The 26,557-nt window shown below is 39.6% G+C and overlaps 3 protein-coding genes across 6 annotated transcripts; all 3 read left to right on the forward strand.

Moving 5' to 3' along the window:
- The first annotated feature begins 1,737 nt into the window (after positions 1-1,737).
- On the forward strand, positions 1,738-5,198 carry LOC148677275 (extracellular calcium-sensing receptor-like). The gene is made up of 3 exons (XM_088623257.1): positions 1,738-1,884; positions 2,814-2,877; positions 3,972-5,198. The coding sequence occupies exons 1-3, from the start codon at positions 1,738-1,740 to the stop codon at positions 4,961-4,963; spliced, it is 1,203 nt and encodes a 400-aa protein (XP_088479383.1). The 3' UTR covers positions 4,964-5,198.
- A 134-nt stretch (positions 5,199-5,332) lies between these two features.
- On the forward strand, positions 5,333-8,814 carry LOC148677276 (vomeronasal type-2 receptor 26-like). The gene is made up of 2 exons (XM_088619770.1): positions 5,333-5,708; positions 7,559-8,814. The coding sequence occupies exons 1-2, from the start codon at positions 5,555-5,557 to the stop codon at positions 8,461-8,463; spliced, it is 1,059 nt and encodes a 352-aa protein (XP_088475896.1). The 5' UTR covers positions 5,333-5,554; the 3' UTR covers positions 8,464-8,814.
- A 213-nt stretch (positions 8,815-9,027) lies between these two features.
- On the forward strand, positions 9,028-25,372 carry LOC148677277 (extracellular calcium-sensing receptor-like). Of its 4 annotated transcripts, XM_088619781.1 has the most exons (11): positions 9,028-11,377; positions 11,850-12,123; positions 12,445-13,272; positions 13,424-13,645; positions 13,894-14,031; positions 18,788-18,948; positions 19,399-19,672; positions 20,022-20,849; positions 20,995-21,216; positions 21,866-21,989; positions 23,573-25,372. In XM_088619781.1, the coding sequence occupies exons 1-11, from the start codon at positions 11,169-11,171 to the stop codon at positions 24,484-24,486; spliced, it is 4,194 nt and encodes a 1,397-aa protein (XP_088475907.1). In that variant the 5' UTR covers positions 9,028-11,168; the 3' UTR covers positions 24,487-25,372. The 4 variants fall into 4 exon arrangements, 3 of the variants coding, with proteins under 3 accessions (XP_088475907.1, XP_088475914.1, XP_088475912.1); XM_088619786.1 differs by lacking the exons at positions 9,028-11,377; positions 11,850-12,123; positions 12,445-13,272; ... (2 more) ...; positions 18,788-18,948; positions 20,995-21,216 and having other exon boundaries at positions 23,573-25,366; XM_088619788.1 differs by lacking the exons at positions 9,028-11,377; positions 11,850-12,123; positions 12,445-13,272; ... (3 more) ...; positions 20,022-20,849; positions 20,995-21,216 and having other exon boundaries at positions 18,958-19,672; positions 23,573-25,353.
- The last annotated feature ends 1,185 nt before the right edge of the window (positions 25,373-26,557 follow it).

The following is a 26,557-nucleotide window of genomic DNA, read 5'->3' on the forward strand; positions in this document are numbered from 1 at the left end:
AGGTCACAAATATAGTGTGTTTTCTTGGAGAACAGCCAGGGACCTACAGTATTTGTGTTCTACGTTACTTTTCTACATCTAACATTGAGTTCTAAGTACATTTTTTCAACTGAATAGAATACGAAACTAAATAGAATAAAAAGTCAAAGGTTGAATACAAAACCAAATGAAAGTATGCGATCAATGGATTCTATTCATTTGTAGACTAGTAAGCGCAGTTTGTTAGTCCTCTGTGCTTATTCATAACGCAGTGACACGATTACTTGCTCTTGAAAACATCAAAGTCCTTAAAGCTGTTCCTTGTTAGACAGATAACATTTAAGACTAACTTTTAGACTTAATTATGTAGCTGAAGTATATAATAAAATAATTCTAGAAATCATTATTTTTTCAATAAAACGTTTACAAAAATCGAACAAAACCACTCGCACTGCAGGCAATAATTATACCACGGTACAATACTTCAGATTTCATCCAGAAAAACAATTATTCAATCACAATTGATACATTATGGCTAAATAAACAAGTATTAAGGGAGTGACACAGGTGCAAAAGAAAATCCTCAGTTAAAAAAGAACATGGCAGAGACGAAACTGGACAGTTCTGTGGAGCCGATACTGAAAATCGTGTTTAATCCTCTCAGTCAGACCCATTCAGCCAGCACCCAACAATTTTTTGATGGATTCTTCCATCTTTGCTTTTTTATTATTATTTTAACCTTCCCTATTTTCTTTAGACAATTTTTTAACCAACATACTGTATAATATAATTATTTTATGCTAATCGAAACGTTCATAGAAACACTTACACTATACACACAAGGCACAGGTGATTAAAGTTTAATCGTGAAACCATAAGAAAGGTTACAAATGAGTGGAAACCATGTGGCCCGCCAAGTTAGTAAGTAGATAATTGTTCAAAATGTCTCATCCTGCTGTTTTTTAAAGGAAGTTGGAGTGTGGGCTTCCACAGCATGGCTGAGGAGCTTGTTGGATACCTCCATAACCCTTTAGAAATGGTCCTCTCTGTGTGAAATGAAGGAATCCTGCTAATTATGAAGAAATTCGCTTGCCTACTGCCCCGTCACCGTCCTCAGGCGCAGGCTGGCGGTCTCCCGTCCTGGGGGTCCGGCTGCCTCGGTGCCAAGCAGGACACCAGGCCGCGGCAGGGTGATGGTGGAGCCGGTGTGGACCAGGGCCTGGCAGGGTCGGACTTCGATGAGGCAGGGAAGAAATAAACCCCGGCTGTGGCCAACCCTCCCTACGGCAGCAGACGGGGTGAAGGGCTCCTCCTGGCTCTCCGGAGCGGGGGTAGCGTCGTTCAAGGGCGGCCTTTCCCCCTTTAGGCCGCCCCGCTCCCTTTTTCCCGACGGCCTCCGGAGGCCTTGGGGCTCCGGGGCCCGGCACTCCCAGGCGAAGTGCCCCCTCTCTCCCCACAGCGGTGGCAGATGACCCGCTGTCGTCGTCGTCGTCGTCGTCGCTCCCCCGTCTCCTCCTCCCCATCTGAGTCCCGCGGTGTCCGCCAGTCTCCTCGAACACAGCATCAGCCCGCTCAGCCAGAGCCAGGGCCTGCTCCAAGGAGACCGGCGCGGCCAGCGTCACGTGGCGCTGCACCTCGGTCTGCGCAATGGCCCGGAGGAACGCCGGGAGCGCTGTCCCCTCCCGGTGCAGGAAGGGCAGCTGGGGAATAGTCATCCTCCACCGGGAAGGCCGCCGTCCAGTAGCACTGATAAGGGCGATGGGCCGTTCCAGCTCCTGGCGGCTGCTGCTGCTGCTGCTTACCCCCAGAAAGCTCCCAACTTCTGGGGGAGATGCTCCTGCTGACACCAACTTAGCCAGACAGAAACTCAGGCTCTTGTTCACCGACAACACGACACTATTAATCGTACGTACCACAACAGATAGAAGAAAAGGCTACAACACACTGAGGTCAATTCGGGTACAGTTACAACGGTATAGGGTGGTGATTGGGTGCAAGTATAAAAGGGGTGCAAAAACCAGGGAAACTTATTTACACGAGTCAGGGAGATCTCGCGACAATGTACACCAGTTCCGCAATTGGTCAGCTGAACTGAACTGATTTTTAACAGAGATCACATAGATTGTGCTTGTTTTACAATAGACAGCCCCAGTTTGCCAGGTAGTATAAACGTGTCATAAATTAGCACCAAGACACATCTTTAAGCTTGATCGTCTTTTTTATGACGTTGGTCAATATTAACAAGAGGTAACATTTGAATACTCATAAAAAACGTGTTTATACCATTATACCACACACGGTTGCAGAATATTATGATTGTTTTTGTCAGAGATAATATAGTTTGTGATTGTTTTACAACAGACAGCCCCGTGGTGCTGACACTGGAAAACCTGTTTACTCAATCCGCTGAAGTCAAGATTGTTTACATAGAGCCGAACAGTTTTCTGATGGATTCTTGCGTTACGTTATTTTTCTATCATTTCAACTTTCTACGTTTCCTTTTTATTTGATATTCTAATGGTTGCGTGACATGAAAACAAGGATATGTTTTTTCACACTGCGCACAGACAGTATTTCATTACACATGGATGTGTATCTCGCTACTTGAACATCCCTTTCACGCCGAGTAACATCACCTCTTGGGAGACCACTGTTAATGTCATGCTGTCTATTCCACTCGATAAATCTGCACAGAGACCCTGAGGATATTTTCCAGTTTATAAAATGACAAAGGAACAACTTTGATCTCATTCATTTTTCTAGATCTTTCGACAAGGTACAGCATAATGTACACACACCTTCTAATGGTTTTCATCTTCTGTTTCTCTTTTCAGGTGGACGGCGATCTGACTTGCCGGATCATGGGAAAAGACACCATGTCTGGTTTATTCAAAGACGGTGATTTAGTGATCGGCGGTGTTTTCCCTGTGTTTGGAGGAATTGAGCAAATTCATACTTTGTTTAAAACTGAACCACCAAGAGCAAACTGCATTGGGCAAGTATAATAAAAGCTCAATGAACTTTGAAAGATATGCAATACGCAAATTACGGAAGTCTGGTTGCAATGTTTTATATTTTAATTATAACTCCTTTTAGATTTTCTTTGGTATTTTACTGAAAACACAAAACTACGCCTTCAGTGTGAAACGTGTAAGGCGATCAAGTAGATATGTATGTAAGTTAGTATCTGTTCTTCCTGACCATCGGGACCCAGAGATAGCAGAGACTTGTCTTGCACAGCGGTCTAGCGGGGACCAGAGTTCAATGTGGAGCAGCGAACCATCTCTCCTACAGCTCTGAGGGAGGTGGGAGAACATCTGACTGCGCGAAGAATACTAACGCAAATAGCGGAACATGCGCTATAATTCCACCCAGAGCGGAGGAGCTGCGAACTGGTCTTGCTAAACCAGACTCCACAACTGGGTTTGTTAACATATTGTGTCTCTAACAGGTTTGATCTTCGCGTGTTTCAGTGCATACAAATGATGGCTTTTGCCGTAGAGGAAATAAACACGAATAACACATTTCTCCCGAACATTACTTTGGGATACAGAATCTTCGACAATTGCGGTTCTCCAGCTGAAACTGCGAGAGCTGGTTTAATCTTGGCAAACAGGCCTGAAGAGGATGAATATGACTCATTGTGTCCGTCCCCAATCACTGCGATTATCGCATCCCACTCTGTAAATATTGCAAGAGCAATTGGAGGCTTCGGTATTCCTCTGGTAAAGCTATTTTTTAATTAAATCAGTATTGCCAGCAACGTGCAGTATTTGGAAGTTTGTATCTAAAAACTAGTTTATAACATTATTGGAAAACGTTTAACCTCCTTTTTAGGTTTAGACTCACTATTAACACGAGTTTTTACCTCAAAGGCATCGTCCATTTTTTATAGTTATATAAGAACGTTTACACGGAGACAACTTGAGTTCTTCCTATGTACAGTAAATTTAAACGAGTTTATATGTATATTTTATTAACTTGAATAAAAGACGTTTGTCTAACACTGCACGAGTTGGTTAAAAACAGTTTCAAACAAATTGTGTACATACTTTGTCTTAAATTACATATATACTGTTATGTATGGGCTTCACATGAAATAATATATAAACATTTATTTTTTATTTTGTATTTCACAAAGGTCAGCTATAGTTCAACCTGTTCCTGTCTCAGCAACAAAAGAGAGTTCCCCACATTCTCCCGCACTATTCCCAGTGATTTCTTTCAGGCCAAAGCTTTGGCTCAGCTTGTTAAACATTTTGGATGGACGTGGATCGGAACTATTCAAGCCTACAGTGAATATGGCATATTTGGGGTTCAGGCTTTTACCAAGGAAGTTATAAAGTACGGAGTTTGCATCGCCTTCACTGAAAATATTTTAAGCACCTATTCAAGACCTGCAATACTTCAAATAGTTGAAACTATTAAAAGGACAACAGTGAAAATCATATTAGCATTTGCTGCAGAACGTGACCTGTACCCTTTAATGCAGGAGATTGTCAGGCAAAACATAACTGGTATACAGTGGATCGCAAGTGAAGGTTGGATAACAGCAGCGAGACCCTCCACTGTAGAATTCTTCAGATCTTTTGGTGGCACAATAGGGTTTGCAACTCGCAAGATGGCAATCCCAGAGTTCAAAGATTTTCTCCGCAATATACGTCCATCTGTTGATTCTGCAAACAACTTAAATAATGCATTCTGGGAACACATCTTCGGGTGCACTCTACGTTTGAAACAGGAACCTTTCAAACAAAATGTTTCAGAAACCAAGAAATGCTCAGGAGAAGAAAGGCTAGATGAAATAGAAAATGCCTTTTTTGATGTCTCACAATTAAGGGGATCATATAATGTACACAATGCGGTGTATGCTATAGCACATGCACTTCACGACTTACTGTTCTGTGAAAAGGAAGAAAATAAAACCATTAGACTGTGTGGAGATATTGCAAGAATAGAGCCCTGGCAGGTGAGTAAAATCTAACTGCAGAACAGATCTCTGTCTCCTCAGCCTCAACCACACTAGCTTAATAGTTTAATCACTAAATTTAGGATTCTCTCAATCTAGAGTCATACAAAATACTAAATAATTTATAAACTGTTCCACATTCTCAAGGTCACTAAACAATTAAAAAGAGTCAGTTTTGTAAACCAGTTTGGAGAAGCTGTGTACTTTGATGAGAACGGAGATCCTCCTCCTGCCTATGACATTATAAACTGGCAACTCAACAAAGGAGTGGTCAGCCATGTGACAGTGGGTCACTTTGATACATCACCAGATGGAGGCAGTCAGCTAGTGATTGATGAGGACAGTATTGTCTGGAGCACTGGGAGAGAGGTAAGCACTACTTCAGATCTTGATACTATTTTCAAACGCTCACATGATTGCTTTAAGTCAGATGCAGTGTTTATTTACTTTATTTATTATAATATATAGTAATACCATTATTATCTTATCATTAATGTTAGTGTGTAGTTCATTTATTGTTTCAATACTTAAAATATGAAATATGTTTAATGGTGCATATTTAAAATGTTCCACTTAATCTGAATAAATTCAAATTTAATTTTTAATATGTATACACCACTTTTTTCTTCTCTTCAGGTTCCAGCAGGAGTGTGTTCTGAGAGCTGCCCCCCAGGCACAAGAAGAGCAGCCAGGAAAGGCCAGCCCATCTGCTGCTTCGATTGCATTCCTTGTGCTGATGGTACCATAGCAAACACCACAGGTATGAACTACACAGTAAGAGATTATTTCTTAAACATTGTGAATATATTTAACATATTCTGCATGTTCTTAAGTATATTTGAAGTGATACCATCATATCGAGTATATTGTTTTGCAACATGACAATCTGTTGTTTTCTCCTTGATTAATGTGGTCTTTCTTCCATCTTCTTTAATTATTTTATGTGGCTTTAAAAAAACATCTAGACCTAAGCTTTAATACCTTTTATACAGTGGAGTTGTTTACCAAGTTTTTATCGTGTTCACATCAGCAAGGCATGTTATTTTATTTGTTATCTGAACCCTCATATATTCTTCTGTACTGTCAGGTTAGCTAGGTCATTTCTATACCCAAGTCACAGTAGTGCATCAGGCCAGAGATTGTCCTGGTTTCCATGATGCTGCACAGACGAGAGAGCACAAGAGTGTTCCCCAGACAGGACACCAGTCCACTACAGGGAGTACTGCCAGCAATGCTGCTCCCTAATCATACAGCTGGGTGGAATGGCACAACTAGGATAAAATTCCTCACTCGCTTTGCTCTGCTGTGCTCCCACCACTTTGAGCATCCATCCATCCAGTTTCTCACCACGTCTTCTAATTTAGGGCCGTAAGGCATGTACACTCTGGACTCTGGGATACCAGTCCAGCTCAGGGCACACGCACACACCAGGGCCAGTTTTCTCAGAAGCCAGTTATCCTACCATTATGTCTTTGAACTATAAGCATCATCACTTTTAAAAAACATTTTTTTGAAACATTCTGAAAACATGTAAAAATTATAATGGTATGACAATATATCTGAAGCTTAGGTATAAAATACAAGGCTCACTATGATTTAGAAGGTATGTCTTCTGTTCACTGAAGAAATGAAAAAAAAACTACAAGAGAGTACAGTAGAATACAGTACTATGGCCATTAAAAAATTCCATATTACTCCTATACTGAAATTGATGCACTGGCTACCAATACAATGCAGAAGTGATATGAGGGTCATACTGAATGCATTCAAAGCAGTTAATGAAATGGCATCAGGTTATATCACAGAGTCAGTGTCTGCTAAGAGCTTTGATTTCAACCAAAGGCACAAATCTCCATATTAAAAGAGTGTCAACCAAGGAGACTTGTCGAGCAAAATCCCTTGTAAAGTATCACTTACAAATATAATGTACCCTAACATGTTTTAAATTCATATATCATTTTTTAAATTGACATAGAATAAAAGTTGTAACGGGGAGCCGGTCCAGGCTCCCGTGAAGCGTAATTTAGGACCCTATGCAGACGGTACAATCCGTAAGTAACTGGTGAAAGACAACAGGGAAAACACAATGAGGATCAGGAAGGGTTGACAGATAGGGGGGCGTGATGAGGGTGATCCGTTGCCTGCGGGGCATGGCACAGGCGAACAAGTCCAAGCAGTACAAGGGGGAATCCAGGGTGTAGTCCAGGGTACCTGAAGAACCAGGTTAAAATCCAGAACTGGATATGGAACAGGAGCAGGGAATAAATACCAGGGTAATGAGGCCAGGTGCTCCGAGCCCCGGATTGAGATGGTCAGGACGCCGTGATGAAGCCTATGCCATCGGATCTCTCCAAGACCCACTGGTAGGCAGGCTTCCGGGTGTCCATCTTCCAATTCTGAGCCAAGAATAGTAGGAGCGCCAGGCTTAAATAGTGGGACAAAACAGGGGGCAGGTGCACATAATCAACTAAAATACGAAAGGGTCGGAGCGCCCTTAAGAGGAGGGATGACGATTGTGACAAAAGTGAAATATGTCTATAAATAATGCTGTTTGCCTAAGACTTCTGAAAATTGTATTTTGTTATATTCACATTACTTCCTTGTTTTCAGGTGCAGCTGAGTGCATGAACTGTCCACAGGACTACTGGTCTAATGATGGAAAAGACAGCTGTATACGCAGAGACACTGAGTTTCTTTCCTACTATGATGCAATGGGAATCACACTCACTACTGTGTCATTGTTTGGACTCTGCTTGACAGTAGCCACTATTTCAGTCTTCTTTTCCTTCAGAAGCACACCCATTGTAAAAGCCAACAACTCTGAGCTCAGCTCTCTCCTGCTGTTCTCTCTGCTGCTGTGTTTTCTCTGCCCTCTTACCTTCATTGGGCAGCCAACTGCCTGGTCCTGTATGTTGCGTCACACAGCCTTTGGAATCACATTTGCACTTTGTATTTCCTGTGTGTTGGGAAAAACAATAGTTGTTGTAACAGCTTTCAGAGCCACTCTTCCCAGCAACAACATGGCAAAAAACTTTGGGCCAGTTCAGCAGAGGATCATAGTTTGTTTTTGCACAGCTATGCAGGTTGTAATCTGTGTGCTGTGGCTTAGTTTGAAACCTCCCTTCCCTGACAAAAATTTTAAACTCAGTAATAAAAAGATCATTTTAGAATGTAACACAGGATCTGCAATTGCATTTTATGCAGTACTGGGCTATATAGGCCTGCTTGCAGCTACTTGTTTGGTGCTGGCTTTCTTAGCCAGGAAACTGCCTGATAATTTCAATGAGGCCAAGCTGATTACTTTCAGCATGCTCATCTTCTGTGCAGTTTGGGTCACCTTCATACCTGCATATGTCAGCTCACCTGGAAAATACACTGTTGCAGTTGAGATTTTTGCTATTTTGTCATCAACATTTGGCCTACTGTTTTGTATTTTTTCTCCAAAGTGCTACATAATTTTGCTGAAATCTGAAAAAAACACAAGAAAACACATTATGGGAAAAAAAACATCTTAACGATTATGATTTATCTTTTGTTTGGTACTTACAATTTCTCTAAAATATGCTTTTTTCTTTGCAGGACAACTAGATTAAGAGAACATGGGTGTTTCCACAAATGCTTTCATCTTGATTTATGTAGGAATAAAACTGCAAATATATCATGACATTAATTATAAAATATTTTAGAAAAGTTTTTATCTATTTATATGATTGTTTTAAATATATATGTAGAATACAGTAAACATAGTTATTCTCCTGCAGAGGTTATATTAAAATCTTAATTAATCTTCACCGGTCTGAAGTGTGAATTCAGGACTCCAATATCTCAGAGTTGTATTTGCTCAATAAATATACTGACAACATGTATTCATTCATGTCCCTGTGTCCCTGCCTTTTACAACTTATTGTCACGAAGAATATTTCAGGACCGTCTGCAGACGGCATAATCCGGAGGGGAGAGAGACAAACACGGGGAAAGCAGACTGGGATCGGAGCTGGGCTGGTGCTCGGGGGGGCGTGACCAAGGCAAACAAGTCCGAAGGGAGTCCGTAGGGTAATCCGGAATAGGCAAGAGTCCACAGCCGGGTGATCCATCCAAGACAGAGACATGACGGGAGTTAAAAGCCGGAGCGGGGTCCGGCGAAGGGTCGGGGGAATAAAAAGGGTAACGGGCCAGGCGCTCCAGCCCGGACCCAGACGGTCAGGACGCCGTGATGAAGCCTGTGCCGTCGGGTCTCTCCTGGACTCGCTGGTAGGCGGGCTTCCGGGTGTCCATCTTCCAAAGCTGAGCCTGGAATGGTGGGAGCGTCAGGCTTCTGTAGGGAGAGGCTGGAACAGGAGGCAGGTGCAAAAATCAAGACGCGCAAAAAAGAGCCGGAGCTCCCTTAAGAGGAGGGGCTTACGATCGAGACACTTCTAAGACTTTTTCTAACATTTTAATCAAATATTATCTCACATAAAGAGATGAAAACAAGAACATTCTGTATCTAAACAACACTTCTAATGTGTTTTCATTTTTGTATCTCACGTTTATAAGCAGAAGCCTCCCTCTGGTGGGAGTCAGGCGTTTTTCATCTTTTTACACATTCATCTAAGGCATTTGTAAATTACCCAAAAAATTACAATTGAATTCATTACAAATAAAATGAAGACTTATGGAATTTATTGTAGAATGCATATTAACTGTAACTACCCTATATACAATTATTTGCGAAAAACATTTTAATAGCTTTATGAACTATTAGCATTATGGATTTGAATTTGAGCTTAATGCAAAATCAAAGGTCGCAGATTTTCTGACAGATCACAACATGGATTCTGATATGTGTTCCATTATAATCATGGCCCTTTGTAGTTTGTAGGGAATTATAAGATGATTCTGCACAGAAGGTTTAATAAACATCTGAGGTCACAAATATAGTGTGTTTTCATGGAGAACAGCCAGGGACTTACAGTATTTGTGATGTACATTACGTTTCTACATTCAAGATTGAGTTCTAAGGACTTTTTTAAAAACTAAATAGAATAAAAAGTCAAAGGTTGAATACAAAACCAAATGACAGTATGCGATCAATGGATTCTATTCATTTGTAGACTAGTAAGCACGGTTTGTTAGTCCTCTGTGCTCATTCATAACGCAGTGACACGATTACTTGCTCTTGAAAACATCAAAGACTTTAAAGCTGTTCCTTGTTAGACAGATAACATTTAAGACTAACTTTTAGACTTAATTATGTAGCTGAATTATATAATTCTCGCAATCTTTATTTTTTAAATAAAATCTTTACAAAAAACGAACAAATCTACTCACACTGCACTCAATTTTATGCTTATAGAAAGTTTTATAGAAACACTTACACTATACACACAAGACACAGGTGATTTAAGTTTAATCATAAAACCATAAGAAAGGTTACAAATGAGTGGAAACCATTTGGCCCACCAAGTTAGTAAGTAGATAACACTTTAGAAATGGTCCTCTCTGTGTGAAATGAAGGAATCCTGCAAATTATGAAGAAATTCACTGTCACAGCTTTATCAACGCCTTGGGGATGCTGAATACTTGTGTCAGGTTCCCTCGTAAGTTTTCTTTTCTGTTTTTTTTTCTGTTCAAGACTAGAAAGGATCAGTTATTTCAGCTCATCAGTGTATTTTTAAAGACGTGCCAGTTTGCCAGGTAGTATAAACGTGTCATAAATTAGCACCAAGACACATCTTCAAGCTTGATCGTCTTTTTTATGACGTTGGTCAATATTAACAAGAGGTAACATTTGAATACTCATAAAAAAACGTGTTTATACCATTATACCATACACGTGGTGCTGACACTGGAAAACATGTGTAATCAATCCGCTGAAGTCAAGATTGTTTACATAGAGCCGATGGATTTCTGATGGATTCTGTCGTGATGTTATTTTTCTTTAACTTCCACGTTTCCTTTTGATTTTATATTTTAATGGTTGCGTGAAATGAAAACATGGATTTTTTTTCACAATGCGCACAGACAGTATTTCATTACACTTAGGTGTATCACGCAATTTGAACATCCCTTCGACGCCGAGTAATATCACCTCTTGGGAGACCACTGTTAATGTCATACTGTCTATTCCACTCGTTAAATCTGTGCAGAGACCCTGAGGATATTTTCCAGTATATAAAATGACACAGGAACAACTTTGATCTCATTATTTTTTATTTATCTTTCGGTAAGGCACTTCATAATGAATACAGGGATTCTAATATTTTCCATGTTCTGTTTCTCTTTTCAGGTGGACTGCGATCTGACTTGCCGGATCATGGGAAAAGACACCATGTCTGGTTTATTCAAAGACGGTGATTTAGTGATCGGCGGTGTTTTTCCTGTGTTTGGTAGAATTGAGCAGATTCATACTTTGTTTAAAACTGAACCACCAAGAGCAAAATGCATCGGGTAGGTATTATTTATTGGGTAAGAAATACATTTGAGCAGAATTAATATTTGAAAGATATACAGAATACGCATTTTAAGAAAGTCTCATTGCAATGTTTCATATTTTAATGATGAGTAATTTTAGATTTTCTTTGGTATTTTACTGAAAATACAAAACTACGCCTTCAGTGTGAAAAGTGTAAGGCGATCAAGTAGATGTAAGTTTGTATCTGTTCTTCCTGACCATCGGGACCCAGAGATAGCAGAGACTTGCCTTGCACAGCGGTCTAGCGAGGACCAGAGTTCAATGTGGAGCAGCGAACCATCTCTCCTACAGCTCTGAGGGAGGTTGAGAAAATCTGACTGCGCGAAGAATACTAACGCAAATAGCGGAACATGCGCTATAATTCCACCCAGAGCGGAGGAGCTGCGAACTGGTCTTGCTAAACCAGACTCCACAACTGGGTTTGTTAACCTATTATGTCTCTAACAGGATTGATCTTCGCGTGTTTCAGTGGGTACAGATGATGGTTTTTGCCGTAGAGGAAATAAACATGAACAACAAATTGCTCCCGAACATTACTTTGGGATACAGAATCCTCGACAATTGCGGTTCTCCCGCTGAAACTGCAAGAGCTGGCTTACTCTTAGCAAACAGACCCGAAGAGGATGAATATGACTCATTGTGTCCGTCCCCAATCACTGCTGTTATCACATCTAATTCTTTAAATATCGCCAGAGCAATTGGAGGCTTCGGCATTCCTCTGGTAAAGCTATTTTTTTTTATTAAATCAGTATTGCCAGCAGAGTATTTTACGAGATTTTACCTCAAACACATCGTACAATTTTTTACTTATATGAAGGACGTTTACACGAAGACAATGTAAACTTAAACTAGTTCAAATAATCTGAATATTTTCAATACAAAGTTTATATAAAGTACGTATATTTTACTAACTTGAATATAAGACTTTGTCTAACTGAACGAGTTACATATTGTGTCTTAAATTACATATCCACTGTTATGTACGGGCTATACATAAAATAATATATAAACATTTGTTTTTATTTTGTATTTGTTCACAAAGGTCAGCTATATTTCAACATGTTCTTGTCTCAGCAACAAAAGAGAGTTCCCCACATTCTCCCGCACTATTCCCAGTGATTTTTTTCAGGCCAAAGCTTTGGCTCAGCTGGTTAAACATTTTGGTTGGACTTGGATCGGAGCTGTCCGAGCTGATGACGAGTATGGCACATTTGGGGTTCAGTCTTTTACCAAGGAAGTTGTAAAGCACGGAGTTTGCATTGCCTTCACTGAAAATATTTTAAGTACCTACTCGAGAACTGCAATAGTTCAGATAGCTGAAACTGTTAAAAGGACAGGAGTGAAAGTCATATTAGCATTTGCTTCAGAACGTGACCTGTACCCTTTAATGCAGGAGATTGTCAGGCAAAACATAACAGGTATACAGTGGATCGCAAGTGAAGGTTGGATAACAGCAGCGAGACCCTCCACTGTAGAATTCTTCCGATCTTTTGGTGGTACAATAGGGTTTGCAACTCGCAAGATGGCGATCCCAAAGTTCAAAGATTTTCTGCTCAAGATACGTCCATCTGTCGATTCTGCAAACAACTTAAATAATGCATTCTGGGAACACATCTTTGGGTGCACTCTACGTTTGAAACAGGAACCTTTCAAACAAAATGTTTCAGAAACCAAGACATGCACAGGAGAAGAAAGGCTAGATGAAATAGAAAATGCCTTTTTTGATGTCTCACAATTAAGGGGATCATATAATGTACACAATGCGGTGTATGCTATAGCACATGCACTTCATGGCTTACTGTTCTGTGAAAAGGAAGAAAATAAAACCATTAAACTGTGTGGAGATATTGCAAGAATAGAGCCCTGGCAGGTGAGTAAAATCTAACTGCAGGACAGATCTCTGTCTCATCATCTTAAACAACACTAGCCTAATAGTTTAATCACTAAATTTAAGATTCTGTCAATATAGAGTTATAAAAAATACTAAACAATTTGTAAACTATTTAATCCACACTCTCAAGGTCACTAAACATTTAAAAAGAGTCAGTTTTGTAAACCAGTTTGGAGAAGCTGTGTACTTTGATGAGAACGGAGATCCTCCTGCTGCCTATGACATTATAAACTGGCAACTCAACAAAGGAGTGGTCAGCCATGTGACAGTGGGTCACTTTGATACATCACCAGATGGAGGCAGTCAGCTAGTGATTGATGAGGACAGTATTGTCTGGAGCACTGGGAGAGAGGTACGTAAGCACTATTTCAGACCTTGATACTAGTTTCAAATGCTCACATGACAGCTTTAAGACAGATGCAGTGTTTATTTCTTATTATCATGTAATTTATTTAATTTTAGTGTGTAGTTCATTTATTGTTTCAAGACTTGAAATATGAAATATGTTTAATGGTGCATATTTGAAATGTTCCACTTAATCTGAATAAATTAGTTTAAAATTTAATTTTTAATATATATATCCCACTTTTTTCTCTTCAGGTTCCAGCAGGAGTGTGTTCTGAGAGCTGCCCCCCAGGCACAAGAAGAGCAGCCAGGAAAGGCCAGCCCATCTGCTGCTTCGATTGCATTCCTTGTGCTGATGGTACCATAGCAAACACCACAGGTATGAACTACATAGTAAGAGATTATTTCTTAAAAAATGTGGATATATTTAACATATTCTGCATGTTCTTAAGTATATTTGAAGTGATACCATCATAAAGATATATTGAACTGCAAGATGGCAATCTGTTGTTTTCTCCTTGATTAATGTGGTCTTACTTCCATCTTCTTTAATTATTTAAAGTGGCTTTCAAAATCAGCTGGCTTTCTTAGCCAGGAAACTGCCTGATAATTTCAATGAGGCTAAGCTGATTACTTTCAGCATGCTCATCTTCTGTGCAGTTTGGGTCACCTTCATACCTGCATATGTCAGCTCACCTGGAAAATACACTGTTGCAGTTGAGATTTTTGCAATTTTGTCTTCAACATTTGGCCTACTGTTTTGCATTTTCGCTCCTAAGTGCTTCATAATTTTGCTTAAACCTGAGAAAAATACAAGGAAACAGATTATGGGAAAAATACCATCTAAACGATTATGATCTCTTTCTTTTTATGTGTTTGGTACTTACAATTTCTCTAAAATATGTTTTTCTCTTTTCAACACAGCTAGATTAAGAGAAAATGGGTGCTACCACATATGCTTTCATCTGGATTTATGTAGGAATAAAACTGCAAATACTGTATATCATGACATTAATTGTAACCTATTTTGTAAATGTTTCTGCTGGCCATCTTCTGTTCCACCTGGCGGTTTTACAAAGTAGTGCCGCCCCAACAACAGAGTTTTTCTAAAAAGCTGTGGTACCCAGCAGCCCAAGGACTGCAAACTACTGCAGTATCCCCTGTGCTTTTTAAATGTCTGGATCTGTATGGTTTTAGTGCTTATTTTTAAATAAACTTTCTATTAAAAGCTTTATATTAGATATCTTGTTTTCAAATACCTTATGTATTGATTTTTACAGGTAGTACCTAATTTAAGTTTGTTACAGCATGTTTTATCAGGTTAATGTTTACATATTCATTGTGAATTCATGACAGCAGGTTATAAACATTAAAGGGCTTATTTTATGCAATTCATATACTAACACAAGTTTACATTCATATTGCTGAAACATTACAACATTTGCAGTTTATCCCTGTTCACTTTTGATTTTTATGTAAACAGAGCTGTTGCTTTTTTGACTAAAAAGAGAGTACAAAGCAAGATAGATAAAAGGAAATCATTTTATTCATTAGGAGCAATGTATTATGTGGCTGTAATCCTGAAGTTAGTTACAACTGACTTTCTTTACCTGCTTGAATAAAATCCATTTTCCCTAAAATGTTAACATTTTCCATTTCAGGTCACATTCCTAAGAGCATAAGGAAGGCTGTAAAAACTGAGCCATCTTTGACTTATTAATAGACTTCATTACAGTTCAGGAAGTACACCCTCAAACAAAATGCAGTTTAATTAGCCGTCTCAGAAGCACATACTCCCTTAAAGGGTGTCAAGTACAGTAAACATCACACACGTTAGCTTCGATTATGTTCAGGGAAAATCCACCACATGCCAGCTCCAGTTGATTTACGTTTTGTTTCGTGGCAACATTCACCTTTCCTTATGGCATTCTCATTCCCCTGTTAATTACCCCCTCACTGGTGTCAAAGTGGACACAAATGACCAAATCAGCATGTATTCAGCACACAATTATCAGGATAACAACATAATTTATTTGCCCTATTGATAGATTCATGTTTTTTTTCCTGGGCAGGCCTTTTGCAATACAAACAACAAACATTCATCAGTCCACCCTCACTGTCTACACAAAGAGGAAGATGATCTCTGCCACCTGGCGTTTCCTAGTTACAAAATGTAAAAGATGGCCAGCAGAAAGCTTATTTGCCTTCAATAGCCTGTTCAGGTGTGTTCTGTTTACAGGTTACAAGCAGGAGTAGCTAATGTCTCTGAGGCTGTTCCTTGAAAGAACCAATATACTGCAACTAGTTTACACCATCTGACTGCACAGCTTGCTCCTCATCTGTCCTCCACCCGCTCGGCAGCCAGTTGCCTTCTCAAGCACTGGACCAGTGACACAGTTCCCTGCCTGTAATCCAGAATGGAGGCACACCCACCCTGTCTGTACCTGCTCTGATAGCTGCACTCTCCTCCCAGTCCTGTCTGCTCCCCACCTCCAGCTAGCTCCCACGATCACTGCCTGTCTCCTTCTTGCCTCAGTATGCTCTGCTAGTCTCTACGCGCTGACCTGCTTCGGCTGTCTCCTCCTGCCTGTGACCCACAGCTTTCTCCAGAAGCTGGCCCTGTCCAAACAGCCTGGTGATGGGGGCAGCCTGGGCTCACAGCGATCTACTGCCATAGCAACGCGCTGCATTCCCACCCAGGACGCCAATCGGCCCAGTCACTGCCAGCCGAGCTCGAGCCAGCCACCCCCTTCCCTCATCGGCCCCCGGTTAATCGCACAACGCGGATTATTTAAACCTTGTCCGTTTTGCATTCAACGCTCTGACACTGAGTCTGAATACCAGCCCCCAGTGGTTCACTTATTTCTCTAGTTCTGTCTTTCTGCCATTCTCAACCTAGTTTTTGGGATTTTCATTTCGGCCCTGATATTGTTCTCCGACTATCTGTTACCGATCCCCGCCTGCCTGGACTTTGACCACAAGCCTGTTCCATCCCTCAGTCAACTGCGCTGGCAGCCCGAGCCCAGCCTGCCATCTGCGCTGTTGCGGCCACGATGTTTCCCTCTGTCACCGCTGCACCACCTGAGCCCCACCTGCAGAAACTGCCACCTGCCCTGTCTGGTTCATCTACCACTTGCTCCTCAGTGCCTTTCCCTCCTCAGCCTGGTTACTGCAGCAGCTCGCACCGAGAAAGCAGCCACGTCATTCCAAGCAGCTCTTGGTTTTGTCTCTCTCATGATATTCAAAATATGAAGTTATTGTTCCTGCATCTCTAATATGCATTTGTCTTTTACAACTTAGGATGGGGTGCACAATTTGAAAAGGATGTACGTGCACTATTCTGATGGACAAATAACACTGCGTTGTAATTCTGTATTTGGACAAATATTTTTGTTTTACACGCATAAGGTGTTTTCACGGTTTTCATCCTTGTAACAAAAATGTGTCTCTGTACCTAAGCTCTTTGGTATGTAGGAAATAATTATTTTATGAGAAAATGTAATTTATTCTAATCATTTTCTTCCAATGTAATTACGTGTACTGAAATAAATTTAAAAAGCAACAAATGAACATTTCAATCAATCAGTTTCTTAATGTCTCTAGGTAAGCAAGCATACAGTACACTAATACACAGAAGAAACAAGATCAATTTAAATCTAATTTAAAACAGCCAACTCATCATTTTTAAAAAGTTCATTTTCAGACTGAAATTTACATATCTCCTGAGGGTAGAGTACAATGTACATTTTACACCTCTTAGAAAATATTTCCAAAGGGCACCAGTTTACAATGCAGTTACAATAAAGTATGTAGGTGGTATATACATTCATACATTCCAGGTGGGGCTGCACATTGGTGGTGGTGGAGGGGAGTCCCCATGACCTGTAAAGCGCTTTGAGTGGAGTGTCCAGAAAAGCGCTATATATAAATGTAAGCAATTATTATTATTATTATTATTATTATTATTATTATTATTATTATTATTATTATTATTATACCTGTGACACCTCCCATCCCCTAAAACCTCATAAAATACCAGTAAGTTGTTTCAGCCATTATAGTGCTTTAATATCTGCTGACTTCGCATACATGCATAGTTACATGCACATCTCCTCTGTCTGGCCAATATCCTCTTTCATTTTACTACACACAGCATCTTTTACACTCTACACACCAGTTTAATCACAAGACTATGAGAAAGGTTACTAGTGAGTGGAGATCATTTCACCCTTCCAGACCATTTGCTATTTAGTAGATAATTGATGCACATTTCTTATCCAGCTGTTTTTTTTTTAAGGGAATGGGTGTCAACAGCGTGGCTGGGGAGCTTATTCAATAACCTTCCAAAACCCGCTGTCAATAGCTTCCCCCGTGTGAAATGAAGCAAACCAGCTCATTATGAAGAAATCCACTGGGTTGGTGTTGTCAATGCTTTGAGGATTCTGAATGCTTGCATTAGGTCCTCCTGTTTTTGTCAGTTCAAGACTAGAAATGTTCAATGAATTCAGCTTATCGGTATATTTTTAAAGATGTACCGGTTAACTAGGTAGCATAAATGTATGGAAAAAGAGCACTAAGTCACTTCAAACATTTATGAGATCCATTAAAAAAACGTGTTTATACCATTATACCACAGACAGTTTAATAATATTATGGTACTGTTTAGAGATAATATAGTTTATGCTTGTTTTACAATGGACAGCTCCGTGGTGCTGACACTGAAAGTCAAGATTGTTTACGCAGAGCCGAACAGTTTTCTAATTGATTCATCCGTTGTAATATTTTGCTCTTATTTAAACCTTCCAAGTTTCCTTTTCGTTTAATATTTATTTAATGGTTGCGTTAACTGAAAACACGGGTATTTCCTGCACACCGCGCACAAACAGTTCTTCCTTACACATACAGTAGATGTGTATCACACTATACGAACACCCCTTTCATGCGGAGTAAAATCACCTCTTGGGAGACCACTGTTTACTTCACACTGTCAGTGTCACTAGTTTATGCACAGGGGCCCTGAGGGTATTTTCCGGTCTATAAAATGACACAGGAACTACTTTAATTTCATTGTCTCGTTTATCTTTCGACAAAGTACATCATAATGTACACACACATTATCATGGTTCTCATTTTCTGTTTCACTTTTCAGGTGAACGGCGATGTGCCCTGCCGGATACTGGGGAAATATACAAAATCTGGTCTGTTCAAAGACGGCGATTTAGCGATCGGCGGTGTTTTCCCTGTGTTTGGAGGAATTGAGCAGATTCATACTTTATTTAAAACTGAACCACCAAGAGCAAACTGCATTGGGCAAGTATAATCAGAGCTGAATTAACGTTTGAAAGATATGCAATACGCAATTTACGGATGTCTGGTTGCAATATTTTAATTATAACTCCTTTTAGATTTTCTTTGGTATTTTACTGAAAACACAAAACTACGCCTTCAGTGTGAAAAGTGTAAGGCGATCAAGTAGATGTGTATTTAGGTTAGTATCTGTTCTTCCTGACCATCGGGACCCAGAGATAGCAGAGACTTGCCTTGCACAGCGGTCTAGCGAGGACCAGAGTTCAATGTGGAGCAGCGAACCATCTCTCCTACAGCTCTGAGGGAGGTGGGAGAAAATCTGTCTGCGCGAAGAATACTAACGCAAATAGCGGAACATGCGCTATAATTCCACCCAGAGCGGAGGAGCTGCGAACTGGTCTTGCTAAACCAGACTCCAAAACTGGGTTTGTTAACCTATTATGTCTCTAACAGGTTTGATCTTCGCGTGTTTCAGTGGGTACAGATGATGGTTTTTGCCGTAGAGGAAATAAACATGAACAACAAATTGCTCCCGAACATTACTTTGGGATACAGAATCCTCGACAATTGCGCTTCTCCAGCTGAAACTGCAAGAGCTGGCTTACTCTTAGCAAACAGACCCGAAGAGGATGAATATGACTCATCGTGTCCGTCCCCAATCACTGCTGTTATCACATCTAATTCTTTAAATATCGCCAGAGCAATTGGAGGCTTCGGTATTCCTCTGGTAAACCTTAATATTTGTTTGTTTGTTTGTTTGTTTGTTTGTTTGTTTGTTTGTTTGTTTGTTTGTTTGCCAGAAATGTATTTTGCATTTTGTTTCTTAAAACCTACAGTTTACAATATTATTGGAAAAAGTCTTTAACCACCTTTTTAGGTTTGGACTGAATATTAACACGTGAGTTTCTATCTCAATGGCATCTTCCAATTTTGTAACTAGGGCAAGTAATCTGAATAAATCTAATCGAACGTTTGGATGGAGCAAATTGTATACATTTACTTACGGGGCTATGTTTGGGCTACTCATGAATTAATATTTAATATCTGTTTTTATGTTTGTATTCATATTCCACAAGGTCAGCTATGCTTCCACGTGTGTTTGTCTCAGCAACAAAAGAGAGTTCCCCACGTTCTCCCGCACTATTCCGAGTGATTTCTTTCAGGCGAAAGCTTTTGCTCAGCTCGTTAAACATTTCGGATGGACGTGGATCGGAGCTATCCAAGCGGACAATGAATATGGCATATTTGGGGTTCAGTCTTTCACCAAGGAAGTTGTAAAATACGGAGTTTGCATCGCCTTCACTGAAAATATTTTAAGCTCCTACTCGAGAACTGCATTACTTCAGATAATAGAAACTATGAAAAGAACCGCAGTGAAAGTCATATTAGCATTTGCTTCAGAACGTGACCTGTACCCTTTAATGCAGGAGATTGTCAGGCAAAACATAACTGGCATACAGTGGTTAGCAAGTGAGGACTGGGTAACAGCAGCGAGACCCTCCACTGAGGAATTCTTCAGATCTTTTGGTGGCACAATAGGACTTACAACTCGCAAAATGGCAATACCAAAGTTCAAAGATTTTCTGCTCAATATACGTCCATCTCTCGATTCTGTAAACAACTTAAATAATGTATTCTGGGAACACATCTTTGGGTGCACACTACGTTTGAAAGTGGAATCCTTCCAACAAAATGTTTCAGACACCAAGATATGCACAGGACAAGAGAGACTAGATAAAATAGAAAATGCCTTTTTTGATGTCTCTCAACTTAGAATGACATATAATGTACACAATGCGGTGTATGCTGTAGCACATGCACTTCATGACTTACTGTTCTGTGAAAAGGAAGTAAATAAAGCCATTAGACTGTGTGGAGATATTGCAAGAATAGAGCCCTGGCAGGTGAGTAAAATGAAATTGCAGGTCGAGTCTTTTTTGCTTCGGCCACACTAGCTTTTTAGTTTAGTCAATAAATTTAAGATTCTGTCAATGTAGAGTTATAAAAAATACTAAACATTTTATAAACTATTTATTCCACACTCTCAAGGTCACTAAACAATTAAAAAGAGTCAGTTTTGTAAACCAGTTTGGAGAAGCTGTGTACTTTGATGAGAACGGAGATCCTCCTGCTGCCTATGACATTATAAACTGGCAACTCAACAAAGGAGTGGTCAGCCATGTGACAGTGGGTCACTTTGATACATCACCAGATGGAGGCAGTCAGCTAGTGATTGATGAGGACAGTATTCTCTGGAGCACTGGGAGAGAAGTAAGCACTATTTCAGATCTTAATACTATTTTCAAATGCTCATGATAGCTTTAAGGCAGATGTAGTGTGTCCCAGCCTCTAGTGCCTTCTTCATCTGAGCAGCAGAGGTAGATCAAGCAGATGGCAATAGCCAAGCCCTGCTTGCTCAGTGTCCCTACTACACCACGCCGCCCCTCTCCAAACCTATTTAAGCCCTGCTCTTCATTCAAACTTTGCTCAGTATTGTTTTCAACTCTTTGAGCCCTTGATCTAGCCTTTGCTGAATTCTTCCTGGACTCCTTGCCAGACTTTTTGATTTTGGCCTGTTTCTTGACCTTGGCTTTTGGATTGTGTTTCCTGTTCTTGGTACTAAATATGTCTTCTGGTTTTGGACTTTTGCTCACCTGCTGACCCTTGGACTTCCCTTATTTACTGTCTCAGGATTCTTGTGACCTTGAAAGCCATATAGGGCCACTTCCTTGTTTTCTGAGCTGTGGACCAGCTTTACCTGGTGTTTATTTCATTTATTGCTTAAATAGTTAAAAAAATGACATACAGTACAGTATATTGCTGCATATTTAAAATGTTCCCCTTAATTCGAATAAATTACTTTAAAATGTATGAGTGAGTGATATACATTAAAAGTATCCCACATTTTTTGTCTCTTCAGGTCCCAAAAGGAGTGTGTTCTGAGAGCTGCCCCCCAGGCACAAGAAGAGCAGCCAGGAAAGGCCAGCCCATCTGCTGCTTCGATTGCATTGCTTGTGCTGATGGTACCATAACAAACACCACAGGTACGAACTACACAGTAAGAGATTATCCTGTTCCTGTCAGCAAGGAAGACATAATTTTATTTGTTATCTGAACCCTCATATATTCTTCTGTACTGTCAGGTTAGGTACTGTAGGTAATTTCTATACCCAAGCCACAGTAGTGCATCAGGCCAGAGATTGTCCTGGTTTCCATGATGCTGCACAGACAAGAGACCACAAGAGTGTTCCCCAGACAGGACACCAGTCCACTACAGGGAGTACTGCCAGCAATGCTGCTCCCTAATCATAAAGCTGGGTGGAATGGCATGACTGGGATAAAATTCCTCACTCGCTTTGCTCTGCTGTGCTCCCACCACTTTGAGCATCCATCCATCCAGTTTCTCACCACGTCTTCTAATTTAGGGCCGTAAGGCAGGTACACTCTGGACTCTGGGATACCAGTCCAGCTCAGGGCACACGCGCACACCAGGGCCAGTTTTCTCAGAAGCCAGTTATTCTACCAATATGTCTTTGAACTATAAGCATCATTACTTAAAAAAAAAATAATAATTTTCTTAAAACATACCGAAAACATGAAAAATGATAATAATATTACAATATTTCTGAAGCTTAGGTGTAAAATACAAGGCTCACCATGATTTAGATGGTATGTCGTCTGTACCCTGAAGAAATTAAACAAAAGTACAGAGTGAACAAAAACTAAACAAACGTAATACAACTGAAATCTTTGTAACTTTTGTATCTGTATTTAAATCTGCTTATTGGCAGATCTACACTTACAAATATAATAAAGGTTACAAATATTTTTCTAAAGGCTTTTGGTTTACAGGATTCACACCAATTCTTCAATACCAAAACAAACATTGCAATAATTTACTCAAGAACTCCTATTCTGAGCTATTTAAATGTTATTTAAAAACATACACAGCATACAATTTACAGTAAACTACATAAATATGTTCTATATTAATACAATATAATTAATATTATTTTTAATATAAAATATTAAAAGTAATAAATATAAAAGTTAAAAAGTATGAAGTTAAAAGAATAAAAAGCCTAAGATTTTTCAATTATAACAAATAATTAGTTGCATGGTATTTACACCACATTAAAATAAGATGCAAGGTAGTAAATGAAGAAGAAAATATGCTTTAGAAAGTGTCTTAAATTCAGAGATTTACAATACTTCATGCTTTTTGTTTGAACAGAAGAGGTTAATGTTATGCCTTATTTACTGGTGTTACTGTACAGTTGGTGTAGAAGCAGAAAACAGTACTATGGCCATTAACAGAAAAAGAAAAATACACATATTCACTTTCATACTGAAACTGATACACTGGCTAAACAGTATAGAAATAAAACAGTACAGAACTGATTTGAATATCATAATGAATACATGCAAGGCACTTAATGAAAGGGTGACAACAAAGGAGACTTGGTGAGTACGATCAATTGCAAATTGTCACTTACAATTCTGATGTATCCTATCACTTTTCAAAATGAAGAAAACTGAAAGTGAAATATTTCCATAAGTAATACTGGTTGCCTAAAACTTCTGAAAATTGTATTTTGTTATATTCACATTACTTCCTTGTTTTCAGGTGCAGCTGAGTGCATGAACTGTCCACAGGACTACTGGTCTAATGATGGAAAAGACAGCTGTATCCTCAAAGACATTGAGTTTCTTTCCTACTATGATGCAATGGGAATCACACTCACTACTGTGTCATTGTTTGGACTCTGCTTGACAGTAGCCACTATTTCAGTCTTCTTTTCCTTCAGAAGCACACCCATTGTAAAAGCCAACAACTCTGAGCTCAGCTCTCTCCTGCTGTTCTCTCTGCTGCTGTGTTTTCTCTGCCCTCTTACCTTCATTGGGCAGCCAACAGCCTGGTCCTGTATGTTGCGTCACACAGCCTTTGGAATCACATTTGCACTTTGTACTTCCTGTGTGTTGGGAAAAACAATAGTTGTTGTAACAGCTTTCAGAGCCACTCTTCCCAACGACAACATGGCAAAAAACTTTGGTCCAGTTCAGCAGAGGATCATAGTTTGTTCTTGCACAGCTGTGCAGGTTGTAATCTGTGCGCTGTGGCTTAGTTTAAAACCTCCCATTCCTGTCAAAAATTTTAAACTCAGTAATAAAAAGATCATTTTAGAATGTAACACAGGATCCGAAATTGCATTTTATGCAGTTCTGGGCTATATAGGCCTGCTTGCAGCTACTTGTTTGGTGCTGGCTTTCTTAGCCAGGAAACTGCCTGATAATTTCAATGAGGCCAAGCTGATAACTTTCAGCATGCTCATCTTCTGTGCAGTTTGGGTCACCTTCATCCCAGCGTATGTCAGCTCACCTGGAAAATACACAGTTGCAGTTGAGATTTTTGCTATTTTGTCCTCAACATTTGGCCTGCTGTTTTGTATTTTTTCTCCAAAGTGCTATATAATTGTGTTTAAACCCGAGAAAAACACAAGGAAACACATTATGGGAAAAATACCATCCAAGCATTTATGATTTCTCTTTCTGTTAATGTATTTAGTACTTACGATTTCTGTAAAATATGTTCCTCTCTTTTCAACACATCTAGATGAAGAGAAAATGGGTGCTACCACAAATGCTTTCATCTGGATTTATGTAAAAAAATGCAAATATATCATGACATTTATTGTAACATATTTTAGAAAGGTGTTTTTATCTATTTATATTATTGTTTTAAATATATATGTCAATATAGCAATATATAGTCAATATAGCAAAATGTGCTCTTTTCAATGGGGCTAGATTAAAAGAAAATGGAAACTACTACAACCTTTTTTATGAGGGAATAAAATTGCAATTATATAATGGGCTCAATTGTAACAAGTTTTAGAAATATTTTCAAAACAGCTATTTTGTACTTTCCTATTTAGAACACAGGAAACACAGGCAGTTATGTTCCTGCAAAAGTTAAAATATAAATTCTTCATCAGAATTATTCAGTGTGAATTCAGGAATCCAATATAAGTCAATAAAGAATCTCAGAGTTTTATTTGCATTTATAGATTTTTTAAAAAAAGATTTCATTATTACAGCCATACATTTTAGAAATCTGCTTCTATGACCTGCAGCTTTCAATACGTTTTTACACTGAATATTGATAGCTGACGAGTTTTTTATTTTAAATGTTTCCATGAAGACAGCTAGCCTTTTCGCTGTAATACTTGTTGAAACCTGCTTTTTAATGTCATTTGAATATTAGAAATATCAGAAGTTCTTCCTTCGCAGGGCGGTTAGGAATCACTCGGGCCCATTGTCTCAACCTCCTCCGTGCAATTAATAGATGATGAATCCATTAAACCCTGGATATGTCATCCCTGTTCTGCCACTGATGCCAGTGCTCTGTCGTTGAGATACCTTCTGCCACAGGTAGTGTGCATAATAACCTGCATCCTAGAAGGATACTCTACCTGAATCCTGCCCAAAACATTCCCCGTCTGCCCTGAACCAGCTCTGTCTGTCTGCGGCCTGCATAAGCCTGCACAAAAATGTGGCTCTGTTGCTAAATTCTTTGGTATATATTTCCAATTTAATTACATTACATACTGAAAGGAATTAAAAATGCAGCAAATGAGCTGAATAATTTGAATCTATAGAATTCATTAGGTTCTTAACACCTCTCGGTAAGCAAGCATATACAGTGGGTATAGAAAGTCACCACCTCCTTTCAGTTTGCAAGGATGCAACAATTCAGTGCTACAATGCAACAATTTGTCGGATGCAGCCACTGCAACGCAGCCGACCGAAAGGCACTGCAGCGGGTGGTCAAAACTGCCCGACACATCATCGGCAGTGCCTTACCATCCATCCAGGAAATCTACAGCACCAGAAGTCTGAAAAAAGCCACCAAAATGATGTCTGACCCCACTCACCCCAGTCATAACTTGTTTGTCCCCCTACCATCTGGCAGAAGGTTCCGGTCACTCCAGTCGCACACAACTAGACTCCAAAATAGCTTCTCCCCCAGAGCCGTCAAGCTGGTGACGCCCCCACTCCCTCCCATCATACCTCTCTTCATACATCATGACCTCTCTTCACTTCTTCCTGTACCCACAATGACTCCTACACCTCTACATACATGACAACTGAATGTAAACCGAAATCGTACTTAAAACTGCACTAGTCGTATTACTTTTGCACTGTTCCCCAAATTACTTTTGTACTGTTTTTGTCCTGTTGTACACTTTTCTCTGATTGGGTATTAGCACAGTTTTTGTTTACACTGTTATGTTATTACACTGTTATTGTTATTGTGTTACAGTCTTGTCTTCTGTTCTATTTATATACTGCACCTGAGTCACTCATGAGAAACACTTTTCACTATACTATGCACCCATGTCAGTATAACCTCAAATAAAGTTGAATTGAATTCCAACAAAAAAGAAAGCAACATTTCTGAAAAAAATGTAAAATAACTAGGTTGGATAAGATAACACCCCCCCTCACCCCACTCCCCCGAGTTAATTCTTGGTGGAAGCACCTTTTGCTTGAATTACAGCCTGTTTGGATACATCTCTACAAATTTTGCATGCCCAGAGGGAGGAATATT

Source organism: Lepisosteus platostomus, chromosome 2 (assembly GCF_059453375.1).
Source record: "Lepisosteus platostomus isolate fLepPlt1 chromosome 2, fLepPlt1.hap1, whole genome shotgun sequence".
Lineage (NCBI taxonomy): Eukaryota > Metazoa > Chordata > Actinopteri > Semionotiformes > Lepisosteidae > Lepisosteus > Lepisosteus platostomus.

Bases quoted from the DNA above. Each gene is read 5' to 3' on its own strand.
- LOC148677276 (XM_088619770.1), top strand. From the start codon at position 5,555: ATGTATACACCACTTTTTTCTTCTCTTCAGGTTCCAGCAGGAGTGTGT. The intron at 5,709-7,558 runs GTATGAACTACA...CCTTGTTTTCAG, and splicing joins TACCATAGCAAACACCACAG to GTGCAGCTGAGTGCATGAAC.
- LOC148677277 (XM_088619781.1), top strand. From the start codon at position 11,169: ATGAATACAGGGATTCTAATATTTTCCATGTTCTGTTTCTCTTTTCAG. The intron at 18,949-19,398 runs GCAAGTATAATC...TGTCTCTAACAG, and splicing joins CCAAGAGCAAACTGCATTGG to GTTTGATCTTCGCGTGTTTC. The intron at 20,850-20,994 runs GTGAGTAAAATG...CACACTCTCAAG, and splicing joins CAAGAATAGAGCCCTGGCAG to GTCACTAAACAATTAAAAAG.
- LOC148677275 (XM_088623257.1), top strand. From the start codon at position 1,738: ATGGGCCGTTCCAGCTCCTGGCGGCTGCTGCTGCTGCTGCTTACCCCC. The intron at 1,885-2,813 runs GTACGTACCACA...TTCTCTTTTCAG, and splicing joins ACAACACGACACTATTAATC to GTGGACGGCGATCTGACTTG. The intron at 2,878-3,971 runs GTGATTTAGTGA...CTTGAATAAAAG, and splicing joins GTCTGGTTTATTCAAAGACG to ACGTTTGTCTAACACTGCAC.